The following is a 19028-nucleotide window of genomic DNA, read 5'->3' as shown; positions in this document are numbered from 1 at the left end:
TCTGCTGGAGCCTTGATCTTGAACTTCCCAGCCTCTGAAACTGAGAATAAATTTCCATTCTCTGTAAATTACCATCTCAGATACAGCAGCACAAAAAAGGCAGTGATCATTAACTAAAATGTTACATGCAGGTTACTAAACCTCTCTGAGCCTATTTCTGTCATCTGTACAATGGGTTTTATCTACTCTCTCCCGTAGAAGCAAAAACCCAGCTGTTTATGGAGCGCCTGTTACAGCAGACTTTCTGTAAGAGGTAACTTACATTAACAGTGTAAACTAAGACCATATCTCTCAGTAGCCATGTAATAATGTTTGTTCTTACTCAAGTGTTACTCAATATTGATCACAGTTCGGCTGCACAAAACAGAATCCATTCTGGTTCAGGAGAAAAACATTTAAATTTTATTGACAACAGAAATAATTTTTAGCCCAATGCAGTATGCAAAAACGCTGGCAATGTCCCACTGAGTTGATTTCACGACTCATTAATGAATTGTGACCCACGGATGGACGATTACATTGCAGGGTTTATTAAATGGCCTGGAGAATCACCAGCAAAGAAGAAACACTAGCCTGTGCTTCCAGAAACTGGGTGGCCATATGAGCTGATCGCTCCAGAAGCACTCCATGAGTATGACCCACATCCTCAAAACGATGTCTGGTGTCTCATAGAATCTGATGGACAAAACCTAAGTGACACCCAAAACCCTGATACAAAGGAATCAGAAAAATACAGTAAAGAAAGCACACTAGCAGAAACTGCCAAAAGATGTTAATCAAGCTAGGCCACAGACTCAGTCCCCTATCTGCAATGACATGCTTATATGTATTTACTCAAGCTATGCATGTGAGATGGAAAAATCTGGTAGCCGAAGTATACATTATTTATCTTATCCGTATAACAGGCATATTTTCTTGATTACAGTCTATTGCTACTTCCTTGAGGGAAACTCATTAACTACAACTAGTACAATTTGCCTAATGAGATGAAATTCAGGGGAACAAACCGAAGGTAAATCGCGAAGCCACGTCTTTCACAAACACACCTCTACCCAGTCAATAGAGGATTTATCAAAACAAAGATTAATAATGGAGAAATAAGCTGAGGATTCTTTTCTCATCCTCATCATAAAGAATCTTAAGATTAAAAAGGTTTTAGACTACTGAAGAGAACGGAAGAAGAAATAACTTTAATCTCTCCTATTCATTTTTAGTTCTTTTAGTTCAGCTTCTGCAAAATTTTATACCTGTGAAAGAATTTAGGTTTAGTGAATAAAAAGTATTGCTTACGATTTAAAGCAATTAAAGCAAAATAAGTTGCTCAATGTACCGGTATCATTTGAGTTAAATAATAGTTTTTCTTATTCTGTCATCGATGTACATTTGATTTTAAGAAGACACTGTTTACATCAAGTAACCACAAAGCAGATTTACATACAACCATCAATTGCAGAAAAACAAAGTTGCTTTACAAAAACAGTTTATTTAATCATTAAAAAAAACAAGAAATGTACTACTTTTAGAAGGTAAAGCTAGTTAGTTTACAGAAGTACAAAACACTAAAACACTTGAAGCAAAAACTCTTTTGTTTTTAAGAAAAAGGTATGACTTCCGGTTTTCTGTTCTTGGCAAAAATTTTAATTCTTCCCAGTGGAACCAAAACCTCCTGAACCCCTTTCGGTGTCATCCAAAGCCTGAAAGATAGAAAGATGGTAAGCATCACAGTTTTTTTTAGAGCCTCTTTCAGTTTTCCTCTCCAGCTCCTAAGAAAAATGATACAGCCAGAATTCTACTCCTGCTATGTCATCTTTTCAAAAGGGAGATTACAGAAAGAAAAAAATTAAATTCTAAAAAGTTCCATAAATCAGAATATTGGATAACTGTAAAAAATTCTAAGAAAATATCAGAAGTTCAGATATTTAAATAACTTATCCAAATACTACATACCTACATAAAAAACATTTTAAGAAATTCAAAACTAGTATTTGAAATTTGCATAAGTTTAGTCATATCTACTCTTTAGTTACAAACAGCATATTAAATCCTCAAGATGATATATATTTCTTCACTTAAGATGTTATATCGCTTAATTCTCTATAAGCTTTTATAACACTTACTTGAACTTCTTCTATTTCTGGGTAAAAAATCCGTTCACAAATGAGCTGTGCAATTCGATCACCTTTTTTGACTTCAAAGAAAGAACAGTTTATTACTGATGTTATTGACACATCTACATCCTGTTTTATTCAATGAGAATTAAAGGAGTCAATATTATTTTCACATACATGACTCCAAAAATTCACTAAAATTATGTGAATGTATACATTTAACATACCTTCAAACTTTTCTTTGCCAAAATTAAACAGTACAACACCAACATTTCCTCTATAATCTTCATCTATGACACCAGCTAGAGAAAACAAAAATAATAGTATCTCGATTTTTGCTATTGGAATATTAGAGGTCTAAGATTATCTCAAAATCATTGTTAGGTAGCCTGAGATTTTTATTCTTACAGTTGAATAAGTGAATCTTGCCCTGGTACTATATAAAGCCTTAAAATCAAGAAATAGTGTTACTAAAACACAAAAATTTAGAAAACAGGTCCTAATTTTCCAAACTGTCACTCTACGAAATGGCAACCATTTCCTATTTCAAGCTGGGAGTAGCAATGACCATCTCCAACCTACTGTCTAAGCACTGCACACTTGAGAAAAAGACTGGAAGAAAATTACAATTTGGGTTTTAAAGGCTTTTCCTGGTATTAGCTTCCTGCTAAATACCCATATTGAAATATGATTGAATAAAAATGTCAAAAAGCCTAAAGCTCTGCAGTGTTTGAATAAATAAACGCTGACATTGTTAGGCAGCAGTCTTGCAAATATCAGAACATTCCATTTTTACACTAAAAATGAAGCTGAACTTTTCAGTTCATAATCTTCCTCTCCTTTTAACTTGAACCACTATCTTCTCTTAGAGCATGATTTCTCAAAAGACAGTAGCACAGAGGCTTCATAATGAGTACAACATTTTATGTGTAATTAAAACTTGCTTGAGATTATGAACACAGGGAGAAGATCCATGCAGGGGAGACTTGAGCCAGGTGACTGCCATAGCCCAGAGAGTTACACTTATCAGACTTGCTAGCATTTATCTTTAAGCCAAGAATTTAAAATATTTCCATAAACACAAGCACAGATAATACAGGTGCACCAGGCCTTTTCATTTTTTTTATATTGATAAATAATTCACAAAGCATACAATTCATCGATTTAAGTGTACAATTCCACAGTTTATAGTGTATTCAGAGTTGGCCAAGTATCTCCACAGTCAATTATAGCACATTTTCATTACCCTCCCTCCGAAAATCTCCTACCTATTAGTAGTCAGTCCCCTTCCTCCCTCAACCCCCAATTTTCTACTAAACATGTTAATTTTTTACCTTCGGTTTGTGAAAGGCTGGATAAGACTCACATGAATCTAACTGAATACAGCTCCACGTCACATCTTAACCTCTTAACTAACACTCTACTCTCAACAAAAACCCTTACGAAGGAAAAAATATGAAATAAAAATAATCATGTGTTCAGCTCAATGGGCAGTAATGCTATTTGCCCACACTCCTAATTATCTGAAATCTAACTAGAAAAACAAACCAAAACCCCCCAAAACATACCCACCCCACTTTTTTAAGAATACCCTTTCAATTTTCCCAAATAAGAGTGGGGGGGTAAAAAGCAAACCCTTAGGTCCACCACGGGAAAAACACTCAGCAAAAGCAACATTTTAGATTTTCCAAATGGATTACAACATAAGTTTAAATGAACTCTTGTTCTTTATGAATGAATTGACTAGAGACAAGTGAATCTGAATTTTAGCACTTTTTAAAGGTTCCTGATGCAATACTTTTATGAGAACAACGGTGAGTATAAAACTGGGCAGAAAAGCAACAAAGGCAGTTCATCTACTGTCTGGTCTGAAGGAAACAATCAATTACTGAACTTGACCAATTCGAATACCAAACCCTGCTTTATTCCCCACACTCAGTTGGCCATTAATTTAGACCTTAATATTTATGAAAAAAAATTGATATAAAGATGAGATCAGCTGTTTTCCACATTATATATAAAAAATGTTGACTGCAGGGACAATTTAAATTAGATTTAATGAAGAAACCCCTCAACATAGCATGTTATTCCATGCTAGAAAAAATGACCACAGTAGGCTAGAGAATTTCCATGCTGGGAGATTTTGAGGTACTAATAATTCATCTATCTTGAATGAGTTAGAGAAAGACAATATGGACTGACTTCTGAACTTTTCTGTTTCTACTTTATTCAAAAATTTTAAAATAACCAAAATAATACAAATACATATAAAGTAAAAACTTACTCTCTTACCCTCCCTGAGGTAGTCAACGTTACAGAAATATATCTTACAAACTACCTTACTTTTTTCTATTTAGAGGATGATAGATATGGAAATACAGTATCATTCTCTTTCCTTTATTTATTTATTTTTTTGAGGCAGGGTCTCACTTTGTCGCCCAGGATGGAGTATAGTGGTAGGATCGCAGCTTACTACAGCTTCAATCTCCAGTGATTCTCCCACCTCAGCCTCCAGATGCATAGGCACTACCACACCCAGCTAATTTTTTTATTTCTTGTAGCGAGAAGGTATCCCTATGTTGCTCAAAATGAGCCTCAAACTCCTGGGCTCAAGCAATCAGCCCATCTCAGCCTCCCAAAGTGCTGGAATTACAGGCATGAGCCACCACGCCCAACATGTACCATTATTTCTATGTAACTATTCTCTTAACAGACACAGGCTGCTTTTACATTTTGCTATAATAAATGAAGCAGCCCTTAAATATATCATTGAACATTCATGCTTTTTATTTTCATCAAATAGGTTGCAAAAAAAGGTTCCATCAGCAATATTTGAAAATGCCCATTTCCAAAATCCTTGCCAATATCTGATGGCAGCAATCTCCTACATTCTGGCCAATATATTGAGTAAAAAATGGTTATCTCATTGCCTTACTTCTCATTCCTTGATGACTAGTGAGGCTGAACTTTTTCCCTCCCATTTGTTGGACATTTGCATGTCCTTGTCTATATTTTCATGTTTTTTTCTCATTTGTTCTTTTTTATAGAAGTTGCAAATATTTGCTTATTGGCTTTATAGTATCTTCTAACATACAAAAACACTCCCTTTTAGTAAAGGCCTCTGCTATGTGTCTGTAAAGTAGTTGTATCAGAACCAAACAACTGCGTGTCTTGAATTCTACAGAGATACGTATCTAAGAGTTTATGCTTGGGACACAAAAATGTGAAAAACCTTCAATTGATTAAAAGAAATTAAGAAGTCTGAAGTCAATTAAAATGTATGGCAGAAAAAAAGGCCCTCTGCAGTTTTTTTTTTAGCATCAGTGCTGAAGGTATAAAAATTTCAGTAGTTCCCAATTCATTTACTACCCAATTGCCATGTGACCTTCAAGAAAAGCCTTCTCTGCTTATGGGATGTTAAGTATCAGGGATATTTCTCCTCAGAGAAAGCTGAAAGTATCTTGAAGTTATCACTGGAAAAATCATGCACTGGAACTGGCAGAGTGACTAACTGACTTCAGGCAAAAGTTTTACTGTGTCAAGAGTTTGGCATGTCATTTGTTGGAAACCTTGTTTTAGTGAAAAACTATCCACACCTACCAGATGTGAATTCTGAACAGAATCCTGCATGCTCAACTTTTCCCTTTGACCCTTATTTACAGCCTGGGATTTCTAAGAACATCTCTCTTCAGAAATAAAAACTGTTGCCAATTATGATAAACTTGTGACTAACGGACATCTTTAAGATTCTCTGCATCCAAGAACACACCACAATGTGATTTTATTATTAACACCATACCAACCACCAGGCAAACTAACTTTCCATTCTTTTACATGAAGTTTTTCCCAGCAAGTTGTTCTCAACAGAGCAAAAATTAGTAACAAAGCCGAAAAAAAGAAAAAGTTTACACATAAAAACAATCTGTGAAGTCACTAAGGATAGAAGTTATATCTCACAGAATCCACTATGTGCCAAGCACTATATATTTCATATACATTATCATATTAATCTTCCCACCTCTCAGAGGCAGACACACTAATTTCCTTGGTAAGATGAGGAAACTGAGGCTCAGAAAGGTTAAGAAATAGCTAGTGACAGAGCTGGGATCTAAATCCAGTTGTTATTCTAAAGCTCCCATTCCTTGCAGTCATTTGAAACTTCATTAAAAATATGTACAATCATTGATCTCCTTCTGTTACAGTCCCAAATAACATAGCTGATCTTGTGAAAGCATTTTTGAACATCAGGCATAACTTACAGAGCCCAAGGACCCCTCAACCCAAGAGTGGCTGTCAATGTCCATCCCTGCTATGTAAAACTCAGCTCCCCTTTAGTCCCTGAGAAAGAACTACGTGTACTTTTGGAGTCCCGTCTTGTCCCACAGCACCACCTAGTGACACTATGGAGAGACACCACACACACCAAATGTTAGACTAAGCGGCAGGTCTAGGATAGCCAGGCTTCATTAAGTGCTTAGTTAGCCCTTGCAGTGGCACATAAAAGTGAACTAATTCAGGACAGCGTTTAGTTGGTGAGGGGGATGCAGCGGGGTAATCTCCACACTTCATTGCAGTGGAAAGAACAAGGGGGATGGAATCACACAGAGATTCCAGTTTTTACCACATATCCGCATGGACTCATTTCTGAGCCAGTTTCCTGATCTGTTAAAAAGCGTCCATAAAGTAGCTCTGTAAAAATGGGTGGAGGAGGAGATCTAGCACACCTACTTATCTGGGGGCCAAGATATCTTGTTAAATGAAACATTCACTACTGATGGGATAAAGGGTCAGTATACAGGGACCACGACTGGGGTCTGAATCCCAGTCATAGGAGATCTGAAGCAAGGAAACCATATCAGGAAAGCAGAAATTTCCTTACAATAAGGAGGGTAGCTCTGTAGGTTAGAAATCCTCGGCCAAGGCGGGTGGATCACCTGAGGTCGGGAGTTCAAGAAATCCTACAGCAGGGACTTTCATCAAGATGGCAGAATAGGAACAGCTCCGGTTCACAGCTAACAGAGAGAGTGATCCAGAAGGCGCGTGATCTTCACATTTCCAACCAAAGTACCAGGTTCATTTCATTGGGACTGGTTAGACAGTGAGAGTAGCCCAAGGAAGGCAAATGGAAGCAGGATGGGGCACTACCTCACCTGGGAAGCACAAGGGGCCGGAGAACTCTCTCTCCTAGCCAAGGGAAGCCATTAGGGACTTTTTTAGACACTCTGGCACTCTAGCTTAGATACTGAGCTTTTCCCACAGTCTTCACAACCCACAGACCAGGAGATTCCCTCTGCTGCCTACAATACCAGCACCCTGGGTTTCCAGCACAAAACTGGGTGGCTGTGGTAGCCAGGTTTTTTTTTTCTCATACCCCAGAGGGGCCGGAAATGCCAGCGAGACAGAACTGCTCATTCCCCTGAACAAAAGGGGGTTAAAGCCAGGGAGCCAAGCGATCTGGGTCTGTGGGTCCCACCCCCACAAAAACCAGCAAGCTAAGAGCCACTGGCTTGAAATTCTTGCAGCCAGCACAGCAGTCTGAGCTCAACCTGGGACATTCGAGAAAGGTGGGGGGAGGGGCATCCATCATTACTGAGGCTCAGGTAGGCAGTTCTAAACTCACCTGTGTAAACAAAGACGCCTGGAAGTTTACACAACAACCTGGTGGAGCCCAAAGCAGCTCAGCAAAGCCTCTACAGGCATACTGCGACCAGACTCCCTTCTTGCTGGGCAGGGCACCTCTGAAAAAAGGCAGCCGCCCGTCAGGGACTTATAAATAAAGCCCCACCTTCCTGGGACAGAGCACCTGGGAAAAGGGTCAGTGTGGGTCCTGCTTCAGCAGACTTAAACGTCTCTGCCCAGCCGCTCTGAAGGACCAACAGAGCTCCCAGCACAGCACTTAAGCTCTGATAAGGGACAGACTGCCTACTCAAGTGGCTCCGTGACCCCGTTTATCCTAATAGACACCTCATACAGGACAGCTCTGGCTGACATCTGGCGGGTACCCTTCTGGGACGAAGCTACCAGAGGAAGAAAACAGGCAGCAATCCTTGCTGTTCTGCAGCCCGTGGGTGATTCTCAGGCAAGCAGGGTCTGGAGTGGACCTCTAGAAGACCTGCAGCAGAGGGGCCTGATGGTTAGAAGGAAAACTAAAAAACAGAAATACCTTCAACATAACAGAAAAGACGTCCACTCAGAAATCCCATCCAAAAGTCACCAACTTCAAAGACCAAAGGTAGATAAATCCACGAAGATGGGAAGAAACCAGCACAAAATGACTGAAATCGCCAAAAGAACACCTCTTCTCCAAGGGGTCACAACACCTCACCAGGAAGGGAATAAAACTGGATAGAGAATGAGTTTGACGAATTGACAGAAGCAGGCTTCAGAAGGTGGGTAATAAACTTCTCTGAGCTAAAGGAGCATGTTCTAACCCAATGTAAGCAAACTAAGAACCTTGAAAAAAGGTTGGATAAAATGCTAACTAGAATAACCAGCATAGAGAAGAACATAAACAACTTGATGGAGCTGAAAAACACAGCACAAGAACTTCGTGAAGCATACACAAATTTTAATAGCCAAATTGATCAAATGGAAAAAAGGATATCAGAGATTGAAGGTCAACTTAATGAAATAAAGCAAGAAGGCAAGATGAGAGGAAAAAAGAGTGAAAAGAACAAAGCCTCCAAGAAATATGGGATGATGTGAAAAGACCAAATCCACGTTTGATCGGTGTACCTGAATGTGATGGGGAGAATGAAACAAGCTGGAAAACACTCTTCAGGATATTATCCAGAACTTCCCCAACCTACCAAGGCAGGCCAACATTCAAATTCAGGAAATACAGAGAACACCGCAAAGGTATTCCTCAAGAAGAGCAACCCCAAGGCACATAATCGTCAGATTCACCAGGGTTGAAATTAAGGAAAAAATGCTAAGGGCAGCTAGAGAGAAAGGTCGGGTTACCCACAAATGGAAGCCCATCAGACTCACAGCAGATCTCTCCGCAGAAACCCTACAAGTCAAAACAGAGGCGGAGGTCAATATTCAACATCCTTAAAGGAAAGAATTTTTAACCCAGAATTTCATATCCAGCCAAACTAAGCTTCATAAGTGAAGGATAAATAAAATCCTTTACAGACAAGAGTTAAACTGCCGAGAGATTTCGTCACCACTAGGCCTACCTTACAAGAGCTCCCAAAGGAAGCACTAAACATGGAAAGGAACAACCAGTACCAGCCACAGCAAAAAACAAACCAAATTGTAAAGACCATCGACACTATGAAGAAACTGCATCAACTAATGGGCAAAACAACCAGCTAGCATCAAAATGGTAGGATCAAACTCACACATAACAATATTAACCTTAAATGTAAATGGGATAAATGCCCCAATTAAAAGACACCAACTACCCAACTAGTAAATTGGGTAGTCAAGACCCATCAGTGTGCTGTATTCAGGAGACCCATTTCACATGCAAAGATACACACAGGCTCAAAATAAAGGGATGGAGGAAGATTTACCAAGCAAATGGAGAGCAAAACGAAGCAGGGATTGCAATCCTAGTCTCTGATAAAACAGACTTTAAACTAACAAAAATCAAGAGACAAAGAAGGGCATTACATAATAGTAAAGGGATCAATGCAACAAGAAGAGCTAACTATCCTAAATATATATGCACCGAATACAGGAGCACCCAAATACATAAATCAAGGTCTTCATGACCTACAAAGAGACTTAGACTCCCACACAGTAATAGTGGGAGACTTTAACACCTCATTGTCAATATTAGATCAATGAGACAGAAAATTAACAAGGATATCCAGGACTTCAACTCAGATCTGGACTAAGCAGATCTAACAGACATCTACAGAACTCCCCACCCCAAATCCACAGAATATACATTCTTCTCAGAATCCCATTGCACTTATTCTAAAATTGACCACATAATTGGAAGTAAATCACTCCTCAGCAAATGCAAAAGAATGGGAAAATCAAAACAGTCTCTCAGACCACAGGGCAATCAAATTAGAACTCAGGATTAAGAAACTCACTCAAAACTGCACAAGTACATGGAAACTGAACAACATGCTCCTGAATGACTACTGGATTAATAATGAAATGAAGGCAGAAATAAAGATGTTCTTCGAAACCAATGAGAACGAAGACACAATGTAACAGAATCTCTGGGACACATTTAAAGCAGTGTCTAGAGGGAAATTTACAGCACTAAATGCCCGCATGAGAAGCAAGGAAAGATCTAAAATCAACACCCTAACGTCACGATTAAAATAATTAGAGGAGCAAGAACAAACAATTCAAAAGCTAGCAGAAGACAAGAAATACCTAAGATAAGAGCAGAACTGAAGAAGACAGAGACACAAAAAACCCTTCAAAAAAAAAAAATCAATAAATCCAGGAGTTGGTTTTTTGAAAAGATCAACAAAATAGACAGACCACTAGCCAGACTAATAAGAGAGAGAAGAACTGAATAGCTGTAATACAAAATGATAAAGGGGGTATTACCACCAATTCCACAAAAATATAAACTACCATCGGAGATTACTACAAACACCTCTATGCACATAAACCAGTAAATCAAGAAGAAATGAATAAATTCCTGGACACTTACAACCACCCAAGGCTAAACCAGGAAGACGCTGAATCCCTGAACACACCAACAACAAGGTCCGAAGTTGAGGCAGCAATTAATAGCCTATCAACCAAAAAAAGTCCAGGACCAGATGGGTTCACAGCCGAATTCTACCAGAGGTACAAAGAGGATCTGGTACCATTCCTTCTGAAACTATTCCAAACAATACAAAAAAAGAGAATCCTCCCTAACTCATTTTATGAGATCAACATCATCCTGATACCAAAACCAGGCAGAGACACAACTAAAAGAGAAAATTTCAGGCCAATATCCATGATGAACATTGATGCAAAAATCTTCCATAAAATACTGGCAAACCGATTCCAACAGCACATCAAACAGCTTATCCATCACAATCAAGTAGGCTTCATCCCGGGGATGCAAGGCTGGTTCAGCATATGCAAATCTATAAACGTAATCCCACATAAACAGAACCAAAGACAAAAACCACACGATTATCTCAATAGATGCAGAGAAGACCGCTGACAAAATTCTACAGCCCTTTATGCTAAAAACTCTCAATAAACTAGGTATTGATGGAACGTTATCTCAGAATAGTAAGAGCAATTTATGACAGCCAGTATCATACCGAATGGGCAAAAACTGGAAGCATTCCCTTTGAAAACTGGCACAAGACAAGGATGCCCTCTCTCACCACTCCTATTCAATACAGTATTGGAAGTTATAGCCAGGGCAATCAGGCAAGAAAAAGAAATAAAGGTATTCAATTAGGAAAAGAGGAAGTCAAATTGTCTCTCTTTGCAGACAACATGATTGTATATATAGAAGACCCTATCGTCTCAGCCCAAAAGCTCCTTAAGATGATAAGCAACTTTAGCAAAGTCTCAGGATACATAATCAATGTGCAAAAATCACAAGCATTCCTATACACCAATAACAGGCAAACAGAGAGCCAAATCATGAGTGAACTCCCATTCACAATTGCTACAAAGAGAATAAAATACCTAGGAACACAACTAACAGGGGATGTGAAGGACCTCTTCAAGGAGAACTATAAACCACTGCTCAAGGAAATAAGAGAGGACACAAACAGATGGAAAAACATTCCATGCTCATGGTTAGGAAGAATCAATATTGTGAAAATGGCCATACTGACCAAAGTAATTTATAGATTCAATGCTATCCCCATCAAACTACCACTGACTTTCTTCACAAAATTGGAAAAAAAACATGTTAAACTTCACATGGAACCAAAGAGAGTGCACATAGTCAAAACAATCCTAAGTAAAAAAACAAAAAAAAACAAAGCTGGAGGCATCATGCTACCTGACTTCAAACTATACTACAAAGCTACAGTAATCAAAACAGCATGGTACTGGTACCAAAACAGAGATATAGACCAATGGAACAGAACAGAGGCCTCAGAAGCAACACCACACATCTACCACCATCTAATCTTTGACAAACCTGACAAAAACAAGCAATAGGGAAAGGATTCCCTATTTAATAAATGGTGTTGGGAAAACTGGCTAGCCATATGCAGAAAGCAGAAACTGGATCCTTTCCTTACACCTTATACAAAAAATAACTCCAGATGGATTAAAGATTTAAACATAAGACCTAACACCATAAAAACCCTAGAAGAAAATCTAGGCAAAACCATTCAGGACATAGGTATGAGCAAGGACTGCATGACCGAAAAAACAAAAGCAATGGCAACGATACCCAAAATAGAAAAATGGGATCTAATTAAACTTAAGAGCTTCTGCACAGCCAAAGAAACTATCATTAGAGTGAACCGGCAACCTACAGAATGGGAAAAATTTCTGCAATCTACCCATCTGACAAAGGGCTAATATCCAGAATCTATAAAGAACTTAAATGGATTTACAAGAAAACAACCCCATCAAAAAGTGGGTGAAGGATATGAACAGACACTTTCAAAAGAAGACATTTATGCAGCCAACAAACATATGAACAAAAGCTCATTATCACTGGTCATTAGAGAAATGCAAATCAAAACCACATTGAGTTACCATCTCACACCAGTTAGAATGGCAATCATTAAAAAGCCAGGAGACAACAGATGCTGGAGAGGATGTGGAGAAATAGAAACACTTTTACACTGCTGGGAGTGTAAATTAGTTCAACCATTGTGGACGACAGTGTGGTGATTCCCCAGGGATCTAGAAATAGAAATACCATTTGACCCAGCAATCGCATTACTGGGTATATACCCAAAAGATTATTAAACATTCAACTATAAAGACACATGCACACATATGTTTACTGTGGAACTGTTTACAATAGCAAAGAACTGGAACCAACCCAAATGCCCATCAATGATAGACTGGATAAAGAAAATGTGGCACATATACACCATGGAATACTACTATGCAGCTATAAAAAAAATTATGAGTTCATGTCCTTTGCAGGGACACAGATGAAACTGGAAACCATCATTCTCAACAAACTGACACAAGAACAGAAAACCAAACACAGCATGTTCTAACTCATAAGTGGGTGTCAAACAATGAGAACACATGGACACAGGGAGGGGAACATCACACACTGGGGCCTGTCAGGGGTAGGAGGGCTAGGGAAGGGATAGCAGGGGGTGGGGGCACTAGGGAGGGGTAACATTAGGAGAAATACCTAATGTAGATGACTGAGGCGAGGGGAGGGGATGGATGCAGCAAATCACCATGGCATGTGTACACCTATATAACAAACCTGCACGTTCTGCACATGTACCCCAGAATTTAAAAGTATAATTTAAAAAAAAAAAAAAAGATACTGAGGGTTCTTCACGAAAGGTACCACATGAGGTAGTGTTAACTTTGGGATATATGAGAAAGACTTTATTATAAGGGAAACAGGTACCAAAGGACTCTCCTGACAAATTTAGAGAAAACTTTTCTCTCCTGACTTCAGGGAAAGATATTCTTGTATTTTGCTATAGACAGATAGCTCTCCTATCAAGGTAAGAAAATTCTTACAAGATAGACTTGCATTTTCTACAATTCTGTTGCTTAATTACTCATTAATTATTACATCATTAAATTTAAGTCACTATTAACTAGGTAATAATTATTTTTAAAATTAAGTTAGTAGTTAAAATATAATTGCTTAAAATAATTGCAAACTTTTCCTTCTCTTGTAATAACAAGATTTCCTCTAAGAATAGTCATTTTTTACAAAATGCAGATTATCACTAAACCAAGGCAAAAATCCTATTTGTCAGATAGTGCCTAGTCAGCCTATTAGTAAATCAACATGCATTTTACATAATGTAACTTAAAAATTAGACATGAAATAGTATTTGAAATTTTATCATAATTGTCTTACTTCATATATGGAAATTTCTAAAGAAGCAAGTCACAACAAAAAATCATTTTCTTAAAAACAAAATCTGTCATTTGAATACTACCTTTCAAACAAAGACAAATACTTGCTAACATTTACAAAATAAAAAAGGAAATATATTACCTCCTACATCAATAAAGTGTTTTGCAGCCAAGCCAGACCGTGGAGCTAAAAAACAGAAAAAGAGACGTTGGTTATTTTAAGGGAGAAGGGCTATGCTAGATACAGCTGATGCAATTTAAGCATGTCATTCTCTTCACCTATCATATCAATATCTTCATCTTAACTTTAGCACATCATTTTGAATTAAAGAATATATTCATCATACTGTATTACCAAAATTGGAAATAATAGTTTAGAAAAATCCTACAAGGTTTTAATTCAAAACTAACTTAAATCACTCCCATGTGACTTCAATGGAGAATTTCTGGTGGTGTAGACATGGGAGAACAACTACTAGAATAAGGCGAGGAAGCCAGAACAACTGAAGGCTGCTCTTTGAAGAAGTTTAGCCTCAAAGGGGAACAAAGAGGAGTATGGCTGGCAGGAACACAATACCGACGAAGAGGACTTTGGTTTTAAGATGGGATACCACAACATGTACAATGTAGATGGGAAGGGAGAGGAAGAAGGGAGAGGGGAACAAATCTAACCAAATAGCAGAGCACAGCCTAGAACTTGAGACCCCACTATTCATGATTCAGATGCCAAAAGACATGCCTGTAGGAAACATATGAACCAGAGTAAGATAAATGGGCTAGTATCAGTTAAGTAAAATACCAAAAACCAAGTCTCGATGGTTCAATGTTAGTATACTTTTTAATCCTAAAAAATGAAAAAAAGAGCTAAGTTTATACCTTATACTTGCTGACTCAAGCATCACGCCTGTAATTAATTATCCTAACTTCTAGTATTTTATTTTAGAATAATTTAAATCAGGCACTTTGTCAGTAATGCTGCCTCTTTCTGTAATGACCTTTATTTCACCCCATTTCCGGCCCCTTCCCCTGAAAAAGGTCTTAAAAATGCAGTTAATGATGCCCAAGAGAGATGAGAGCCCATCTTGTTATCTTTTAAGGGCCGAAGTACTGGCAGTTTCCCCACTCATGGCTAATAAGATAGTGCCAGCCTAGCTCCCTTCCCCAGAGGAGGGTGTCACAGTTCCGCTGGCTCCTTTATGTTTACTCTGAAGTTAGTCAAAAAGAAAAAGAACTTACGCTCTTGCAAAAAACTCTGGTAACAACTGTTCCACTCCAGAAAAACCTGTTGACTTGTACTCCCATTTTATCCTAGTTCCTCCCAATCCCTCTAGAACACTGAAGAGTATTCCTTACCCTAACCCCATGGCCAAACAAGAAAAGGCTGAATAGGCTTACACACTCTGGGACCAACAAGGTCAGAAGTTTTACTCTCATAATATAAAATGTCTTGTTCTGAGAACAACCTCCTAGGCCAATGTGAACTTAAAAGCTCCAGTGAGGAAGGAGAAAAATAAAAGGGCCAGAAGAGGCAAAGCAGAGATGTAAATAAAGCCTTTCAAACAGTGCATTTGCTATCACAAATGGGGACACAGCCCAAGCAATATTACCTGCTTATTACCCCAAATGAAACATGAAGAATGTATCACAAAGGAGAGCTTGACAAACAGTACCTGTTTCTTAAATGACTTACCTACTCTTCCATAACACCCAGAAGGAAGCGCTATCTGTATGTCTGTTTTCGCAAGAGCTTTCTCCATAGGTGGTATTGTGTAATCATAGGCACTAAGAAAATATTGAAAGTAAATGCAAATCTACTTAATAAAATTGTTTTTATATTTTCTTTGTGACCAAGCATATAAAATTGCTTTCAATATATTTAATGAATTAATGCAACTTTAGTTTCTAAAATCAACCTTGCTATGAATTCCCAATTCATTTTAAGTTTATGAAGAAGGTAGAGGTAGCTGTTTTCTTTTATTAAAATGACAACTTTAGATAAAATAATTCTCTGTAATTTTGATGGTGTGAAGAGATGCCAACATTGTAAATGTTTGTCCCTGAACAGAAGTTTATTGGGAAACTGAGGTACTTATTAGCATGAAGGGGCACAAACTTTCAAAAGGTGGATGCTTTACTACCGTAGTTTGAAAAGAAAAAAAATGAAGAAAGAACCAAGAAAAAAGGCAAATACTGGCTAACAATAGCTATTATTAAGCCTTTACTATGTGCCAGGCACAGTTCTAATTGGTTTATATATATATTACCTCATTTTATTCTCACAATCATCTACGTGATTAGGGAAAATCTGCAGAAGGAAAGGAGAAAATGGGTGGACAAAATAAGAGCGATAAACAACTGTGTTGTATCTGTCAGGCTGGGCTTGGTAGTTTACCAAGCTTAGGCCATGAACTTCCTGAAGGAAAGAGCTGATCACTGTGAACAGCCCCTGGAGATAGATCTTGCTAAGGAACGGAATTCCTCGAAGGTCCACACAGCAAATGCTGCCATTCTTGCTATTACTGCGGACCTCTCCGGGGTAGAAAGTTAAGAGATTTTACAAAGAGCAGACCGGAAGTTTACTTTGGAGACCTTAATTAAGTCTGGTAAGCAGTACTATACTTCCCCTTCTTTCACTGAAATCCCTCTTTAAATAGTTAAGCCCTAATTTATTACAGCGATACATTATTTCTACGTCAATTTCAGTACACAGAAAGTCACCTGTGTTTATCAGGAAACTAAAGTATCTTAAGTCAAGGACTCCCCTAAGACTCACAAAAGTGCTCCAACATATACTTTGGAAAGATCTAGTCAAACTACATCACTCATCTTTTATTCATTAAAATTAAGAGACTGCACAGTTTTTCCAGCTACAAGTGTCCATACCTAATTTCCTTCTCCATTCTTTTCTGTTGCTATCATCATGCACTCCTTTATCTTCTCCTGTGTTTAGACCAATAGCTCTCATGTTCAAATTACCTGAGATAATTTAAAATAAATCCCAGTGCTGGGGATTTAATTATATAATAAACCCTCCTCCTCTTTCAGCATTACTTTTCGCCTACTTTAATGGTTCTAAGAACTGGGCACAGTGGTAAAAAAAAAAAAAGCCCAAAATTCAGGGTGAAAAAATTCTATTATCTTCAAGCCTCTGGGCAGATCAATTCAGTGCTTCACAAACTCCCACCTGTGTAAAAAGTAACACTAATCTACTTAAGGATTGCTGTGAGGACTAAATAGCAAACGGGAAAGTTTATGGCACAGGTAAAACCTGCTGCAGAGATCAAAGTGTGGTAGTATTACACGCAGCTCTGCCTTTCCTATTCGGATGTCTTTTGGAATTCCGCCCTGGGGCCAGATGAATGTATAGAAAATAACTCTTTAAGGCAGATGCATGCTTGTTAATTCTGTTCTTAGGTATTTTCACGCTCACATCTAGGCTCTCGCCTCGGCTTTTCTATTGAGCACAGCATCACCCTCAGGCCACTCAGAAGCCACCACGTGCCTTCCCAATCTCTACCTTCTATTTAGGAAGGGTACAATACAAGTTGCAAAGTAACGTCTTGGTAGACACTGTATAACTATTTTACTTATTCTGAACTCTGCCCAAATCTCTATTTATGCCAAAGATGAAAGCTAAAATTTTCGACATGAAAAAAGGCAGAAATCCTATTTACAGCTAGCGTGTTCCTGTAATGTCTTCGGTGACTGTTTCCAGCTGCGGCAGCGGATGGCCGGCCCTTCCCAGCCTCCTCGCCGGGAACTCCCCGCTCACCTGTACAGGTCGTAGCCCGCGGCCCGCGCGGAGCCCCGCGTGGGCGCCGTGGCGTGCTCGGAGAGCCTGGCAAAGCGGAGCTGCATGCCGCCCTCCTCCGAGGGCCGGGCCCGCTTGCTGGGTGAAACGGCGGGTGTCTCTTCAGAGCAGGGCATAGCAGAGCCAGAAGGCGAGCGAGGAGAGCGCCCCAGGAACAAGAGAACGTTAAAATAAGCAGCGTCGCAGGGAACCCGCCCAAACCAAAATTTCCCGCCAGCTCCGCCCCCTAGCCCCCTCCGGGACGAGTCCATAGTTCTGACTGAGAAGGGAGGCGGGATTCACATTTTGGGCTAGAAGCCCTTCTCGGAAAGCAAGTTTGGGATCGGAAACTACTAGGTCCCAGTCAACGTTCCACATTCAGCGCTCAAGGCCGACGCTGGGGGGCAGCTCCTGGGGCATCGCCCTCACACACTAGAAAGCCGCCCCTCCGCCAGGGGACCCGAATGGACTCCCCCCGCGCGCAAAGAGGCCGCTCACCGCCCTTCCCCCACTGTCTCTAGCCAGAAGGTTTCCTTCCGGACTGCCGGGGCCCCTCAAACGCCTCTCTCCTCCCCCGCCAGGGCGCCAGGCAACCCCGAGCCTTAGGAAGCTCGCCCTTCCCGCGCCCTCGACTGTACTGGCTCCGCGGCAGCCTCGGCTCAGGCGACCAGCGCTGGACGGCGGCCGGGGCGTCCCGTGCTGCGCGGCGCGGCCGAGGGGCGGGCCCGGCTCGGAGAGTCCCGCGGCCTCGGCCCTCTGCCGTGCACCTGGCGCGTTTTGCATCGCTGAGCGAAGCAGAGATGGAAGGGAACGGTAGTAGAGCGCGGGGCGAGGGCAGAGGGGAGTCATTTCCCCCAACGTTTGGGCTGGTTGGCTCCTCGGCACCTCCGGATGTGCGTCTGGCTTTCACCCTGAAGACGCGCGCGTCCCGGGCACGTGACCTCGGAAGCAGTCGTCGCCGAGGGGCATAGAGAGGCGGCGCCCAGGGTTGGCGCAGGCCGTGGGTCTCCAGGAACTCGCCGTCCTTGGCGTCCTGAGTCTTGCTGCCACCTCCTGCTGCCTCCGCCTCTTGCCCTCGTTCTTGTTTGCGCTAGTCTTCATTTTCCGAGAGTTTCCGCCAGGTCTGGGCCCTGTTCCTGGCTAACTTACCTGGGGCGGCACTGCCGGCGGCC

The 19028-nt window shown here is 40.1% G+C and overlaps 1 protein-coding gene across 1 annotated transcript; it reads right to left on the bottom strand.

Moving 5' to 3' along the window:
- Positions 1-1463: 1463 nt before the first annotated feature.
- On the bottom strand, positions 1464-18422 carry DUT (deoxyuridine triphosphatase). The gene is made up of 6 exons (XM_021673141.2): positions 17839-18422; positions 15757-15848; positions 14209-14253; positions 2336-2410; positions 2118-2188; positions 1464-1694 (listed from the first exon to the last, which is right to left on the bottom strand). The coding sequence occupies exons 1-6, from the start codon at positions 18126-18128 to the stop codon at positions 1638-1640; spliced, it is 630 nt and encodes a 209-aa protein (XP_021528816.2). The 5' UTR covers positions 18129-18422; the 3' UTR covers positions 1464-1637.
- Positions 18423-19028: the final 606 nt, after the last annotated feature.

The sequence above is a fragment of the Aotus nancymaae genome, unplaced genomic scaffold (assembly GCF_030222135.1).
Source record: "Aotus nancymaae isolate 86718 unplaced genomic scaffold, 86718_ANA_hifiasm-v0.15.2.pri h1tg000062l, whole genome shotgun sequence".
Lineage (NCBI taxonomy): Eukaryota > Metazoa > Chordata > Mammalia > Primates > Aotidae > Aotus > Aotus nancymaae.
This window is presented reverse-complemented; position numbering and strand designations above follow the sequence as displayed.

Bases quoted from the DNA above. Each gene is read 5' to 3' on its own strand.
- DUT (XM_021673141.2), bottom strand. From the start codon at position 18,128: ATGGACTCGTCCCGGAGGGGGCTAGGGGGCGGAGCTGGCGGGAAATTT. The intron at 2,411-14,208 runs GTAATATATTTC...TGTTTTCTCTAG, and splicing joins ACACTTTATTGATGTAGGAG to CTGGTGTCATAGATGAAGAT. The intron at 1,695-2,117 runs GTAAGTGTTATA...TCTATCTTTCAG, and splicing joins CAGAAATAGAAGAAGTTCAA to GCTTTGGATGACACCGAAAG.